The sequence below is a fragment of the Humulus lupulus genome, chromosome 2 (assembly GCF_963169125.1).
Source record: "Humulus lupulus chromosome 2, drHumLupu1.1, whole genome shotgun sequence".
Classification (NCBI taxonomy): domain Eukaryota; kingdom Viridiplantae; phylum Streptophyta; class Magnoliopsida; order Rosales; family Cannabaceae; genus Humulus; species Humulus lupulus.
The window spans coordinates 286,771,376-286,787,656 of record NC_084794.1 but is presented as its reverse complement, the minus strand read 5'-3'; the positions used below and the strand labels follow the sequence as shown (position 1 = coordinate 286,787,656).

Here is a 16,281-nt window from a genome sequence, read left to right as displayed (position 1 = left end):
TCCACAAAAAACTCAGGTCTGAAAACAAAACAAAACCATGATAGTAACTGGTTACTTAGACATATTTTAAAGAAAAAAAAAGATCTCAAAAAGAAACTAGATCTGAAAAAAAAAAAAAAAAAATATTTGAAACAACAAAGAAGACGCAGAAGAATATAAAGAAGAAGAAGAAGACTGCGAAAAGGAAGACAAATCGGAGATGGCATCAGCGGTGACCGGAGGTACGTCATCCATTTGCCGGTGTGAGAGAGCTCTCATTGTTGTAAGAGAAAATTGTTGGCTGCCATTGTTGTGTGAGAAAATGGAGAGAGTGAGTGAAAGATACGTGAGAGTGGAGAGAAAGAGGAAAGTAAGAGAGAGAGTGTGTGTATTTTTGTCTATGGTATTTTGTGGGATTCCCATATTTTAAACTTTTTTTTGCTAGAATTTCTATATTTTGTGGCATAAGTTTTATGCCCACAAATATAAAAAGTAATTTATTTTTTCCCATATTTTTGTAAAGTTCTAAAAAAAAATAAAAGCCATAAAGAATAATGTAATTTCCATTATTTTAAATTTGAGAAATTATAGTAAATGACCCAAAATATTAGCATCAAGAAGCTAATATCTTATTTTTAAAAATTGTAGAGAAATGCCAATTTTACATTGTTGATTATCTAAATTGCATTTTTCTATAATTTATTTATTTATTTAGGAGTGTATGACTTTAATATAGTGATATATGTATATTATTTTTATTTAATTAGTTTCTATTTTAAAATTATATTGATTATTTAAGTTTTTTATGGTTTGTTGGTATATTATTTTCCAACTAGTGTATATGTTTTTTATGGTATGGTATATATATATATATGATAGTTAGTTTCTATCTTATAATACATAATAGTAGTATATAACTTTGTATCATGAGATATACATTTGATGTTAGTATATAATTTTGTTAGCATAATATATACATTTTTTAGTAATAATTTTGTAAGTTTTGTTGGTATATTACTTTTGAACTCAATATATGTATTTTGTGGTATGGTATATCATTCAACAACTTATAAAAAACGAAGAAAAAAAAAATCAAAACAACTTTAAAATAAAAACTAATTAAACAAAACTAATATACATATACCATAATATTAAAATAGTTATAATAAAATAATAATTTGCTAAATGACATATTTGTTAATATGTACTATTAAAAAGGTAGTTAGGCTATTACACTACAAAATTAAAAAGGGAATTTTAAAAAATATGACTTTTTAGCCATCAATGTGAAAAAATATGAGAATTAAACTTAATTTGTATGAGAAAATTTAATTAACAAAAACTCATTTTATAAGAAAACTAATCACATATTGGAACTCAAAATTAAACAAAAAAACATCAACAAAATGAGAGGTACTATGGCAATTAACATAACAAAAACTCCTCATCTGAAACTTGAGTCCATATCGTGTCTTCAGCCAAGCCACCTCTTCTCTTTCATTTTGCCCTAGCCACCACCTCCCTTGTCCTCCACTCGCCTGCCTCACCATCTCCACCATCATCTCTGCCCACCCACCCTCACCACCTACGATTCACCTTAGGCGCGCACCTCTGTGAAACCCAGCCAAGAACACCCAGCTGCACCATCGACGAACACAACCCTAATCCGCGAGATTCCATTCGCGAGCCCCCAAATCCAAAACGACGGGAATAGGCTGAGACGAGGGATGTGTTGGTGGTGGTCGGAGGCGAGGGATAAGGGTGGCGCCTGGGTTGAGTGCGATTCGTGGTGCTCGGAGCTGCGCAAAACGATGGGGATGGCTGGGGTTGCGACGAGGTTTTGCGCGCAGGGGATGGGGGATTTTGGTGGTGGTCGGAGGCGAGGGAGGAGGTTGGTTCGTGGTCAGATCTGCTTTTTTTTTTTCTATCTTCAGATCTGTGGTAACTGGTTACCTTCACGTTCTTTGTGTGTATATTTCTGGGGGTAACTGGTTACCTCACATTCTGATGTGTGTATATTTATGGGATCTTTATGGTAATTGGTTACCTAGGTTACTAAATCATACTTACTCTTTTTCTTTTTTTCCTTCAAATTTGATGTTTTTATTCATTTCTAATATGAGTGACTCGTCACCCCTCTTATGGTAACTGGTTACGCCTCTTATGGCAGAAGGTTACTCACCTCACTGTAACTGGTTACCCATCCTGATACATGTTATTTAACCTCTAAGACTATTTTTTACATAAGTGTGAAAAATCAAACAAGTAACTGGTTACCCCTTTGGATAAATGTTATTTAACCTAGCTATATGATTTTTTTTACATAACTGTGAAAAATCAATTAAGTAACTAGTTACCTTACCCAAACTTTGAAGAAAAAAAATGTACAATCTAAAAAAAAATAAAAAAAATGTCTATAATAAATAAAAAATAAACACAATTCATATTAAAAAAAATAATAAAAAATTTACAAAACAACCATGGAAAATTTTAATATAAAAATAGTTATGTAAAATTAATATAAAAAATCAAATAAGCTAAAAAGAATAATCAAATTACAAACATATCCTTCCAAATTAATAAAACTTGATTAAGAGTAAAACTATGACATAAACAAACTTTTATATAAAAATATGGGAAACTAAACCCATAAAGGTGAATTTTTTTAAAAAAAGCCATAGATTAACTTTTCTTGAAAATAAAATGTCATATTTTTTCAAACTCTATTAAAAATCTCATATAAAATATAATTTCCTCAATTAAAAATAGAGGAAATTACATTTTATATGAGATTTTTAATTAAGTGTGCAAAAATATGATTTTTAAAAAAAAAAAAAAGTTAATCTATGACTTTTTTAAGAACTTTCACTTTTATGGATTTATTTTCCCATATTTTTTTATAAAAGTTGGTTTATGCCATAATTTTACTCTTAATCAAGTTTTATTATTTTGGAAGGGTATGTTTGTAATTTGATTATTATTTTTTTAGCTTATTTATATTATTTTTATATTAAATTTTTCTTTGGTTGTTTTGCAAATATTTTTTCTTTTTTTTAATATGAATTGGATTTAAAATTATTTTTTTATTTATTATAAACATTTTTTTTTTAGATTTTACGTTTCTTTTTTCAAATACTGGGTAAGGTAACCAGTTACTTGATTGACAGCTATGTAAAAAAAATCTTATAGCTAGGTTAAATAACATGTACCAGAAGGGGTAACCAGTTATCCTAAGAGGAGTAACTTTCTGCAATAAGAGAGGTAACCAGTTACCATAAGTGGGGTGACAGATTACGATGAAAAAAACATCAAATTTGAAGAAAAAAGAGGAAGAACACTTCATTAAAAAATGAAGAAAAAGTAACTATGATTTTAGTAACATAGATAACTAGTTACCATAAAGAACACATAAATATACACACACATCAGAAAATAAAGGTAACCAGTTACATCCAGAAATATACACACAAAGAACATGAAGGTAACCAGTTACACCCAGAAATATACATACAAAGAACGTGAAGGTAACCAGTTACTCATAGAAATATACACACAAAGAATGGGAATGTAACCCGTTACCACAAATCTGAAGATAAAAAAAAATCAGATCCACCCCGTTTCCCTTCTCTCCCATCTTCTTCATATAATTTTTTTCAAGATTTGAATGTTTCCATCAGGGTAATTGTTACCCATTCACGTTTTCATATTTTTATTATTTTTTTTCCAAATTTTGATGTTCTTATAAGGATTACAGTAAAAAGAAAATGTTGAATAAATTTATTTGATTTTTTTTTACATATAGTAGAAAAAACTATAAATAATTACAATAATAAATAAAAAAATAGTAAAATAATTATGTAATTTTAAAATATGTGTGAAAAAAGGAAAAAAAAATAGATTGAGAAAAGAATAAGTACAAAAAAATGAAGAAAAATGAAGGAACAAAACTCAGGAAAAAAACTAAAAATATATGAAAAAAAACAAAACAAAAGAAATGATAAAGGAAAAAAATAGATAAATGAATAAAAATGAAAAGAAGAAGAAGAAAAATAATGAAAAAATATGAATGAAAAAATTGGTAGAAAAAAATGAAAAAAAAAAGGGAGAAAAAATGAAAGAAAAAAAAAAGCTCATATGAGTGAAAAAAGAAAAAAAAAATGGAAGGAGAAAATAATAAATACAAAATTGAAGAAAAAATAGAATGAAAAAAATGAAAAAAAGACGAAAGAAAACTGAAAAAAAAAATATGAACAAAAAACAAACAATATAAATAAAATAAAAAAATAGATAAAATGAAATGAAGAAATGGAAAGAAAAAATTAGTAGAAAAAAGAAGAAAAAGAAAAGGGAAAGGGAAAGGGAAAGGGAAAAAATGGAAGAAAATATAAGTAAGAAGAAAAAGAAAAAAAAAGTAATAAAAAAATGAAGGAAAAAATAAAAAATTGAAAAAAATAAAATAAAATTTTCTTCAAAATAAAAAAAAGGCATAATTATGATAAAAAATATGACATTTACATATTTTAGTTAGCTGCTAATTATGTTTTTATACTTTAATTTTTTTTAAATAAATTTTCTATTACATATTAAAAAATATATATATATAATTTATATATTTTTGCACGTAATAAAAGCTATTTTATAAAAAAATTTCCTTAAAAATAAAAATATGCGTCCTTTAAATTTGGCCCATACATAGAGCCCAACAATCCTACCTAAAGCCCAACAAAGCAAGCAGTGTAATCCAGTAGGAGTCGGTGTTCTTAGTTGAAAAACAGACCTAAACCACCAAAGCCTTTCACACAGATACGATTCACATTCATCTCACTTCCATACAGCGAATCGGAACCATGGCGACTGACATAGCAGCAAGCACTGAGGCGAACAGTGTAGCAGAGCCCGAGATTGCAGCGGCCATGGTGGCCGAAAGCAAGACACAGACCGAGCCGCACAAGTTAGACAAGAAGTGGACCTTTTGGTTCGATAACCAGTCCAAGCCCAAGCAAGGCGCCGCCTGGGGCACTTCTCTTCGCTCTGTCTACACTTTTGACACCGTTGAAGAATTCTGGTGGTACTTATCAATACCATAGCCCCTTTTCAATTTTCTTTTCCGATCTTTCCCAATGGTTTATTTAGGGTTTTGGCATCTCATTTTGTTTGTTAGATTTGTGAATAGTGTTGGCCTCATTTTTTTTATGTTTTTTCTATTATTATCTAGTTCTCATTGTTTGGATGCTGAGGAAGTTGTCAAGTTTGGATTTTTTTATCTTCTTTTTGATTATGTAAACATTGCTATCTAGAATTTAGAAACTTTGCATTCGTTATGTGAAGATAGTTGAAATTAGATCGTTCTAGGTGTAAACTGAATCTAGTTTTCAGTTATATTTACTTGTAATACTATGTAGGAGATACACCCCAAAGAATAGGGAAACCCAGATTTTGAGTTTAGCTTTGGGATCTGCTCTCATTAGATTAATATGGAATTCTGTTCATAACTGCTTTCTTTAAACATGGTTATGTTCAGCTCAACTCAAAATTGAAAGGTCCTTTTATAAGGAAAGCTCCTTTAACTGTAAAAGTCGAATCTTCTTTAATGTCAAATTGTCAATCGCCTTTGCAGTTTGTATGACCAGATATTCAAGCCCAGCAAATTGACATCACATGCAGACTTCCATTTGTTCAAAGCTGGGGTTGAACCCAAGTGGGAAGATCCTGAATGTGCTAATGGAGGGAAATGGACTGTTGTTAGCAGTAGAAAATCTAACCTTGACACTATGTGGTTAGAAACTGTAAATATCTTAACTGCTCCCTAATTTTTACTTTTGTTGTTATTTTATTTGTTCATCTCTTTTTTGTTATGAAAAGATTACCTGTCGCATCTTTGTAACTTTGTGTTGTTTGATTGATTGAGCAGTTGATGGCTTTGATTGGAGAGCAATTTGATGAGGCTGATGAGATTTGTGGTGTGGTGGCAAGCGTCCGCCAGAGGCAGGACAAACTTGCACTCTGGACCAAGACAGCTGCCAATGAGGCTGTTCAGGTCTGTCCTTTTAATCTTTGAAAGTGTGTTGTCGATGGATTTTCTCTACTGTACTATTATAATATTTGCTTGCCGTGATTAAATTCAGTATAATAGTTAAACTACACTCACTGTTTGTTTGTGATAAGGTCTTTGTTGATAACTCGATGAGTGATGTGTGGTTAAATCATTTTATTATTTTGGATTTGTTTTAAAAGGTTCGTAACCATCTATGATAGGAAGATTGAAATAAGTTTAAATCTCTTCATGTTGGTATGATCAATCAAATGGCCATTGACTCAACAGGCTACGTGAAATAAAAACATATAGTTATGATGTTTTTTGGATTAAAACTTAGCTACATGCTTGGAGGGGAAAAAAAAAAGTACCTAGTGCCTATTCTTTCACCAAGTAATTTCCTATGCATCATTACTAAGATTTGTAAAAGAAATGGGAACACGAAATTTTTTTTTTGAGGAATATACGCACCTTATTTGAGTACTCATTTACTTCATAAGTTCAAAAAATTTATTATGCTTACTCACACCATCCTTCCAAAGTGTCATCCTAATTTAGTTGTTAAATGCTTTGTTTCTACAAATATGTTCACAGAAATCATCACGTGTACTGAAACAAGTTGCTTTTGCTTCGTGGCCGAAGTCAAGGAATTTTTTAGTGTTTCTACTTGCTATGCTCAAATTCAGTTTCTGGTTGCTAATTATAGTTGATTCTTTGTTTTTATATAGATGACCATTGGAAGGAAGTGGAAGGAGATAATCGACGTAAATGAGAAGATCACTTACAGCTTCCATGTAAAGTTTAATCTATTGGTATTTTCTGATTTCAGGCTGCACTTTTCTTTTTCTAACCCTCACCCTTTTTTGTTTTTGCAGGATGATTCGAAAAGAGAGAGATCTGCGAAAGCTCGTTATAATGTATGAAACATTACTCGATATTTTGAGGCTTGGTCCTTTACTTGCAATGTTACAAAATACTAGCGGTGGCAACTCATTGCAGATTTTGATGTTCTGTGTGTTGAGGAAAACCAAGTAGATTAAATATTTTTTGTGGTGTTTTTTTAATGTAATATGACAACCGCTCTGTATTTTTTGTATTGCAATTTTTATAAACCAAAAATTAAATTACTTAAATTTGATTGTCACCTCTCGTGGTTCAAACACAAAATGGAGCAAATACTTAAACCAAACACTGCCACCGTCAATTAAGATCATTCGTTATGTCAGTATGGTAGTAAATAAATTGATGCATTTTATTCATTTTCTCTTTTTTATATACAATTCTTTCTAATGGAACAAGGTCATGATGACCCAAATAAAAATTGTGGCTCAGTTGCAAATACTAAAGCAGTGTAACTCAGCTGGAGAAAGGGTAGAATGGTTTTCATTCGAAGCTCTGTATTTCGAGTCGACTTTGTACTAATTATCTTGAATTATCATTAAGTAATTTGGTCTGAGAGAGAGATTACAAACTAAAGAAACTGAAGAATGACAAGGAGAATATAAGGGAGTGAGAAAGAGAGATTGGTTTCTGACTTCAAAATCAGATTATCACATTATCTACAACATGAAGTCCCTCAATCGAGCTCTAAACTTTCTCAGCGTGGCAGTAAAACGAAGGCATTCAATCTCATCATGCAAGGAACCCCAGCCTTTCTCCATTTTTCTTGGCCAAGCGAATGAGCCCTTGTCTTTGTTTTGCGTCAGCACCTATGGCTTTGCAGAACTCGGTGATTACCTGACAATTTTAAGAAAAACCAAATCTATGTCACTAAACATGTCCTAAGGAAAACGATAGCAGTAATTCTATAATGAGAGGTTTCCATAGGATTCATCTGGAGAATTTTGGTTCTTAATTACACAGTTCTATCAACAATTCCTTGCAAAAAAGGCTAAAACTTTACAAGAGATAAGTAAAACTCACTTCTCAACACATAAAGAAGATGATAGCACTTTTATCTTGATATTAATTACCACAAAACAAGCAATGAACACGTCTATTCTACTAAAACTACAGATTAGGATGCGAGCAATGAACATGTCAACTCTAGCTAAAATTGCAGATTAGGATCAGATTCGAGCAAAAACCAACTATTTATACTTTCCTAACAAGTGAATTTTGTCCTAATATCCAAACAGGAAGGGAAACATATAAGCTACCTGTGAGTGCAAAGCAATAGCTTTGCCCCTAAGTTGATTGAACCTTTTCTTGCCAATAATATCACGTGTGATGACAACAATAGGGGCAAAGACACCTTTTCCTTCATTGACGTTCTTCATCATCGGCTGCGACCGGATTGGCTTCCTCCCAACTCGAACTTGGGTTGGTACTGATTTAACCAGCATGGTGTAATCTTCACCGGCCATTGAAGTACCCCAACTTCCATGAAAGGAAGAGCTCAAACCACCTTTAAACCCAGTAGCAGAAATTGAAGTTGCCATTGGAAAAGGGAAGAATGAACTAAAACCCACTAAAAATTTTGATTTTTTGAGCAAATCCCAGATAGAAATTTCGGTTCTTTTGCTCCGTAAGAAATTTGTGATAGATTATTCGATATGGGTTTTATTCAATGTAAGCAAAAAAAGAAAGGATATTTTGGTGTATATTTGAGAACCTTGGGTTTATAAAGCACTGAGGTCCACACAAACTAGTGGCTTGGGTTTTAGTCTCAGTTTTTTCAACAAAACGTATATTAATTGTAGTCTAATTACTTATGGTCCCCAATATTTGGGAGAACAGAGATCTGAATGTGAATTTTCAGTGGCTGTTATTTCCTTTAAGGGATCCATTTATCACCCTTTTGTCAACCGTTGATCATGGAGAGGAATGATCTTAGCCCTCTATTTTTAGACACCGGTATTGAATATATTCTGGTGTAGAAAACAAATATGTGGCAAAATTTGAATAAAACGGAAATGAACGGTGCCAAATAAGTCAAGGTTTTGACCTGGATTGTTCACAACCGAACACCTATTTACAAAGTTACAAAATTAAACCTATTATTTGTTCAACTATGAGCTGCCACGTGAACAATTTTTGTGTGTTCGAAAAGGGGACATTTTCAGAGGTTTTAGGCATAAATGAAAGTTCTGAGAAATAGAGTATTAATTTTTCTTGGGCCAATGTGTGATGTGAAACACAATTTAATACAACCAAATTTTGGTAGAAGGAAGGTACTAGAATAACGAGTTTTTTTTTCTTATTATTTTTATTGTCTCTATTTTTTTTTCATAGACTAAATACACTGTTGAAATTTAAAATATATATATTAAATTTGCAATTAAATACTGTACATATACGAAAAGTATATTATTGGGGGACATTCCCTAACAAATGTTCTGATTCCATCTCACTCCGAGACTATAACTAAAGAATAATCCTGATAAATTCCCCTTTCAAATTCTACTAAGAAAAGTTGTTACTAGACCTAAAATTGTTGTCACACCTGAGGACTAAGTCTAACATTCAAATATAGCAACAATCTTAAATTTTATATGTATGGCATTTCATACTGTAAATTCTTGTATGTGTAGAATTCACAGTAAAAAATATCACACGTAAAATTTTTATTTATAAAAATCTTCTCTGATATAATATAAAAAAACTTCACATATTGTCATGTATTCTACATTGAGGTAGCTTGCTTGTAGGTCACTCATGAAATCTAAAAGGAATAAAAACTTATCATTACCTTACTAAGAGGTTATTATTTGAGTTGGTCACAATGATGCCCGTAATTGCCATCAATCCTAGATACATACTAAAACTTGGGAACAAGTATACGTATGATCGATTCACATTTTTTAATTAAAAAAAAAAAAGTAAAAAACAATAATTCAGTTTATTTTAGTGAATAAGATTTTAACATTATAGAGTAAAATTTATGGCTAACTTATAGAAGTTTTTCAGCTGAAAAACCTCTCCAAAAATAGGCGTATGCCACTAATTGCGGCGAACACACGGTATTCTTTAGTAAAAGGCGAAAGAATAGTTCGCTCTGTGCTCACCGCGTGGCTGCGTGAGTTTAACTGTCTGAAGAGTTGTGGTCTTATAGTAGTTGTCTGTCTTGAACTCTTCTATCTGTTTCCCATGTGGGATTTTTTCACCAAGGCATAACGATAATATCAAGTCACTAACGTCTTGTAGCTCGTATAGACCTATATCACTGCTAATCTCTTGGAATATAAAGTTTTAGAATCAGAGATTATAAACCAAATTAATTGTAAGAGCATCACTTTATATGTATCAAATTACTATGAATCTCACCTTAACAAAAAAAATGTCTCTTGGGATAACTCTTACAAAAATTAAGAAGTTACTTTCCGAATAAGTTATGCAATAATAATTTTTTAGTAAATATCTTATTCAATAATTTATTTAAAAGCAACTACTATAAATTAAAGATGATAAAACTCAATTTTTAGTTTTTTCTAAATATAATTTTTAAATTTGTTTTTAAATAAACTTATTTATTATATATTACTGAAAATAAAAATAATTAAAATAAACAATATTTAATTCTTCAATATTTTTTTTCAAAAGTATTTTTATAATTTATATTTATTAGTTATTATTTTGTTTTAATAAGTTTAAATTAACAAACCACTTTAATATAAAGTTTATTATACACTATAACATTATTTTTGTATCTCATAATATTTTTAAATTATAATTTATCAATTTCATGTTTTAGGAAAAAAAATAATAATTAAAGACATAAAAAGTGAGAGATTTGAGATGATTAAGTTTTACATATTTGTGATTATATCATTAACAAGATATAATATAATATCATTATCATTATAATTCGAATTTTAACTCCATCGACTAGTTATAATATATATACACACAACAATATATATTATATAATATAATACTTTTATTTATAGCCACTTTATTAGTCTTATAAAAAAACATATGTCATTTAAACATATAATTATTTTTAACAAAATAAATAAGACATCTTGATACGATTTTTCCAACTTACAACACTTTAAAATATGTAATTTACCTAACACTCATTAATTTTCCGCACAACACAATTGCACCTACTTTTCCCCACAACACAACAATAACTGTTTTTTCCCACAACACATCTGTACCAAACTAACCATAAATATACTATGAATATCATATTCATTGTTATTAATAGGGGTATTTGCGGCGAAAATACCTAAATTTTTTACTTTATAATACTTAAATACCTAAATTTTTTTTTTTTGCGACTAAAATACCTTTCGTCAACATTTTTTGCAGCAGTTAGTACATAGCTGTTAAGTGCTAGGTAAGCGCCTACGTGTCAACCTCTAATTGGTTCAAGTTATATAATTTTTATTTTTTATTTAAAAAATATCATAAAAAAATAAAAATAACTATAAAAATTAAAAAGTAATTTAAAAACTTAATACCTAAATGAAATTTAAACAAAAAATAAATTAAATTAACTTAAAAAAATTTAAAATCAAATTTTCCTTAAACTAATTTAAACAAATTAAAATCAATAAATTTATTAAAACCCATTTATAACAAATCAAAATACAAATCCAAAATTATTCCAAAAGTTTCAAACCCATAAAACTAACTAAAAATTATTGTTCATCTTCTTTACTTATTATAGAAGAATCCATTACATTCAAATCAATTACAGAAAATGGAATGCTGCAAAAAAAAATTATTATAGAAAATGGAATAGACCCAAAATGAATCATCCCATACCCATCAACCATTGGTCTCTACAAACAACTCAAACTCTTCTTGCTTATCTCAAATACAACAACCTATAATTTTTTTCAACATATTTGAAAAGAAAAGAAAAAATGAATCCATAATTTTCAAGATCGAGTTCAAGCAAATACCAATCTCAGATTCAAGTAATCCTAAAATTCAAGCAAACCAAGATTTAGGAACAATACAATATATTTATTCCTAAATCATAAAGAGTTGAACATTTCAATCCAAATGAGTGTAAGCAACACAAGAAAAACATTTGTGTTACGTTGAATTTATAGAACCCAGAGTTTGAAAACAGTCTGAGTTCTTGTTCTCGTAACATTCGGGTTATGTTGAATTTATAGAACCAAGTGTTTAAAACAACTTAGTTCTTGTTCTCGTAACATTCGTGTTATGTTGAATTAATAGAACCAAATGTTTAAAACGGCTGAGCTCTCGTGTTACGTTGAATTTATAAAACCAAGTTTTGTAAAACTAGTATGAATTCTTGTTCTTGTAACATTTGTGTTATGTTGAATTTATAGAACCAAATGTTTAAAATGACCGAGTTCTTGTTCTCATGGCATTCGTGTTACGTTGAATTTATAGAACCAAGAGTTTGTAAACAGTTTGAGTTCTTGTTCTCGTAACATTCAGAGTTCTTGTTCTTCCAACATTTGTTGAATTTATAGAACCAAACGTTTAAAATAACTGAATTCTTGTTCTCGTGGCATTCGTGTTACATCGAATTTATAAAACCAACAGTTTGAGTTACGGTGAATTCATAAAACCAAACGAGATAAAAAGCACGACAAGCTACATAATTCTTAAATGGGTAGATAATTACAACTACGCACGGGGCGTGGCTGCGTGAATAATCTGGTGTTAGACTTGTGTTCTTATACCTCTTTTTTTGCTTAACTTCGGTGTTTTGTATTGATGTGGGACTTTTTGCTAACAAACGAGATTGTCTAATCTAAATGGCTTTAGCTTTTTTGATTCTGCATAGTCAGATATGCCAACTTTTATTTATTAGCTTTACCAAGTAATTTTCTAGTTGTATGTAAATAGTTTTATGATAATTTGATTTATTTGATCTGTGAAAGAAAATAAAACGGTAACTGGGACAATATAGTTTTTTTTTTTGTTTTTTGTAATTTTCTAATAATAAGTAAGTTACTATTTTTAATATTATTTTATTTTCTCTTTCTTCCATTGAGTTCTTAAATTAGTTTGAGATGGAAAATAGATGTACTTTATACAATTTACAAATAGAATAATTTGGTGGGATTACACCATTTTAACTCATTTTATTTGAATTAAAATTAAATTTTTATTTTAAATGAAAAAACAAAAAATAGATCTCTTATTTTATTAAATAGTTTAAAAGTCTATTGAGGTCAAATTAGTTCTAATAATGACAATATTACTCTTCAATTAGATTTAACTATAGACTTATAAAATTATGTCATCATATTTAATTTTAAAAAATAAAAAATAAGAACAAAAAAATTATCTTCAATCTCTCCCTCTTTCCTTTACCATATCCATCTCCCTTTATTCGATCTTGGATTATTTTAGGGCTGTTTAACGCCCAAACGTGACTTCCACTTAGCGGTGGTTGTAGTATAGATCGAGCGGTCGATTCCACAAGGAGGCAAAGAAATAAAGTTTAAAGATAAATAATATGAAGAAAATAAAACAAGTGATATTTTTGTTGTTTTTGAAATTTAAAGATTAGAAATAAAGACAGAATAAAGTGTGATGTAACAATAGGTAACAAGTAGGAAGGATCAAGAGTCACCAATATGCATACTTATTTATTTGGATCTTTGATTCACAAAAAGTTACACAAATGAGAAGTTCACATCCCAACTATTCATTTGGAAGATTTAACATTAAAGCACAAATATGTTTTACAAAAATGTATTCAAGTGATTATTATTCTTTACCATGGAAAGATGAGATAAATCTTATGAGAAATCTAAAAATGACATTATACCATTGGCCATAATGCAATAAAAGATTGGACATAAAACCTAACACAAATATTACTTTTACTATTTATAAAATACATAAAAAGAGCATGACTAATTCTATATAGATTTTAGCAAAAGTGAATATATATGAATGAGATGAAGAAAATGATAAATATATTATCTATATTATTTTTACTAATTTGATAATACATAGAAAGTGCATGACAAAATCTATATACTATTAGTAAACATAAATATAGATAACAAGATGAAGAAGTAGAGATGAAAGAAAATAAATCACTTAAATATATAAACTTTAAGTACATGGTGAATCAAAAATACCAAACAAAGTCATAGTGCATATATGATCATCCTAACCTTCCCAAGAAGGTTAGCCTATTATGCTAGACATTCTCATAAAATTCTAGAGAGAAAATATGAGAGATGAGACTAAAATTTGGTAGAGTTTTGCTACCTAAAAATTACATAGAAAATGTGAAGAAAGTGTCCCTATTTATAGATGGAGAAAATAACTAAAAAGAAATTAAACAACAAAATGGGATTTACAAAATAAATCTGAAATATTAATAATAAAATATGATTTTGAAAAATCAAATCTTATTATTAGTATTATTAAGCTAGCTATTTTGTGTTAGAATATTTTATATGGACTAACATAATTAAGTGTTGCTCACACAGTGTCGGTATTAGCATGTAATAATAACTATATAATCGGTAATGCATGATATTACCATCGGGCCATAATGGGATGGACATAACGTACTAACATGCTCGGGGCCCAGGGACACGCTCTAAAACGTCTTTGGTCAGCCCATTGGGCCAAGATAAATAATTCTCTCACATTGGGCATGTAAGCCCAATTGGCCCATAATTCCTTATATAAAGGGTTGTGCTCTTGATTGATGATTAAGGCGGAATGAGTGTGGCTATGGTGTAGAGAGAATAATAGAGTAGTGTTCATTACTCCCAAGCTCTCATTTTCTCTATATGTGTAGATCAAAGAAGTGTAATCAACATGATTATTAGAGATCAAGACGATAATTGGAGGTACGTATATTATTATATTAATGCCCTAAATAAAATGTTTGATCATGGAAATTCATGAGCATAATTTGATATTGATTATTGTTTATTTAGTGCTCATTGTGTATTAATTATAACAATTGGTATAAGAGCCAGGTCATTTGATTTTAGGGCTTATTAGAATAATTTTTTTTTTCAAATCTGATTTACATAAAAAAAAAAAATCGAAATTATATATTATTGGTAGATAAAATCAGATTGGAGGATGAGTATTGAGTTTATCAATATTTTATATTGTATTTTCCATTTCGTTTATGTTGAAAACACCCAAAACTCCAAGCTTTTTCAAAGCTTGTTAATGGCCGAAAATGGCTATTAGATCTACGGGTTTCTGATGTTTATAAGTTTGAATGGGTACTGGAAATAGAAAGAGCATGAAAAATGGAGAAAAACCCCTCAAACGACATCAAAATCGGAGCTTTGGTGGCTAAAATCCAACGGGGTCAGAATTTGGGTTCGAAACGGGTCGAACAGACCCGCTGGAGGTTGAAGACAACCTCAAAACGACCGTTTTTCTGATTTAGTGTCGTTTTTTGGTTTTTTGTCATTTTCCGAAGTGCTGTCGTTTTTTATGATTTATGTCGTTTTCTGACAAACTACATGTAGTTTGTTGAAAAACTACATGTCGTTTTTGGGCATTTTTCAGCAAAAAAAAAAAAAAAACTTTTTTGGGCGCTTGGGGGCACGTGAAGATTCCATTTTGGACCAAATTTTCACCATTTTGCTCCTTTTAATTTTTCTCATTTGATTGTGTGATTATATTTTGGGTTTGGTCAATTTAAATTGTTAATTGACACATAATCACATAATTAATTTGAATTAAATTTTTTTTCTCTCACAATTTTATTTTTATTTATTTCATTGGATGAAGACATAATTATATTCATGCCATCAAAATTATTTGATAGATGATTGACATTTTTGATAATATAATTATGTTAGTGAATAATTAATTGAGTGTTTATGTACTCACCTATCGAGAGTCTAAGCATGTCAATTTTGTTATTCATAAAATTATGAGAATTGTGATAAATTTATCGTTAATTAATTTAATCTCATACAAGGCCATTTTTTATTTGTTTATCATTCCATAATTTTGTTATATATATGTCTTTCGTGATTTTGATAATTTTTTGTGAATTTCATTGTTGTTATTATTATGAATTCTTTCGGGGCATATACTATGGAAAATGTGTAATAAGATATTGGTCATGGTTTGTGCATTTATTATAAAAATTATTGTCAATATTTAATTAATATTTTTGGTAATAAAATTTGCTAGAAATACAAAAATGCGCAATCGGCCTTATTAGATATTTATGAGATTAAATTTTTTCATTGAATGTGTTGTGCTTACCTATCGTAAGTTTTCACATGTCAATTGTCGAAAATTGTGATTCATGTCAAATACTTTTCTCCCGTATCAATCACAATTAAAAACTAAGATCCATACATGCAATTTAGTCATCCTGTCGA

At 29.5% G+C, this 16,281-nt stretch overlaps 2 protein-coding genes and 1 non-coding gene across 3 annotated transcripts; 1 reads left to right on the top strand and 2 right to left on the bottom strand.

The window, feature by feature from the left end:
• Positions 1-4,764: 4,764 nt before the first annotated feature.
• LOC133819651 (eukaryotic translation initiation factor) lies at positions 4,765-7,157 on the top strand. Its single transcript, XM_062252950.1, has 5 exons — positions 4,765-5,047; positions 5,597-5,765; positions 5,891-6,016; positions 6,742-6,807; positions 6,889-7,157. Exons 1-5 carry the CDS (start codon positions 4,827-4,829, stop codon positions 6,934-6,936), a joined length of 630 nt encoding a protein of 209 aa, XP_062108934.1. The 5' UTR covers positions 4,765-4,826; the 3' UTR covers positions 6,937-7,157.
• Positions 7,158-7,425: 268 nt separating this feature from the next.
• LOC133819652 (protein PROTON GRADIENT REGULATION 5, chloroplastic) lies at positions 7,426-8,607 on the bottom strand. The gene is made up of 2 exons (XM_062252951.1): positions 8,173-8,607; positions 7,426-7,750 (listed from the first exon to the last, which is right to left on the bottom strand). The coding sequence occupies exons 1-2, from the start codon at positions 8,452-8,454 to the stop codon at positions 7,646-7,648; spliced, it is 387 nt and encodes a 128-aa protein (XP_062108935.1). The 5' UTR covers positions 8,455-8,607; the 3' UTR covers positions 7,426-7,645.
• Positions 8,608-9,912: 1,305 nt separating this feature from the next.
• LOC133820405 (U5 spliceosomal RNA) lies at positions 9,913-10,029 on the bottom strand. Its single transcript, XR_009886816.1, has one exon. It is a non-coding gene; the product is annotated as a U5 spliceosomal RNA (small nuclear RNA).
• Between the last annotated feature and the right edge of the window lie 6,252 nt (positions 10,030-16,281).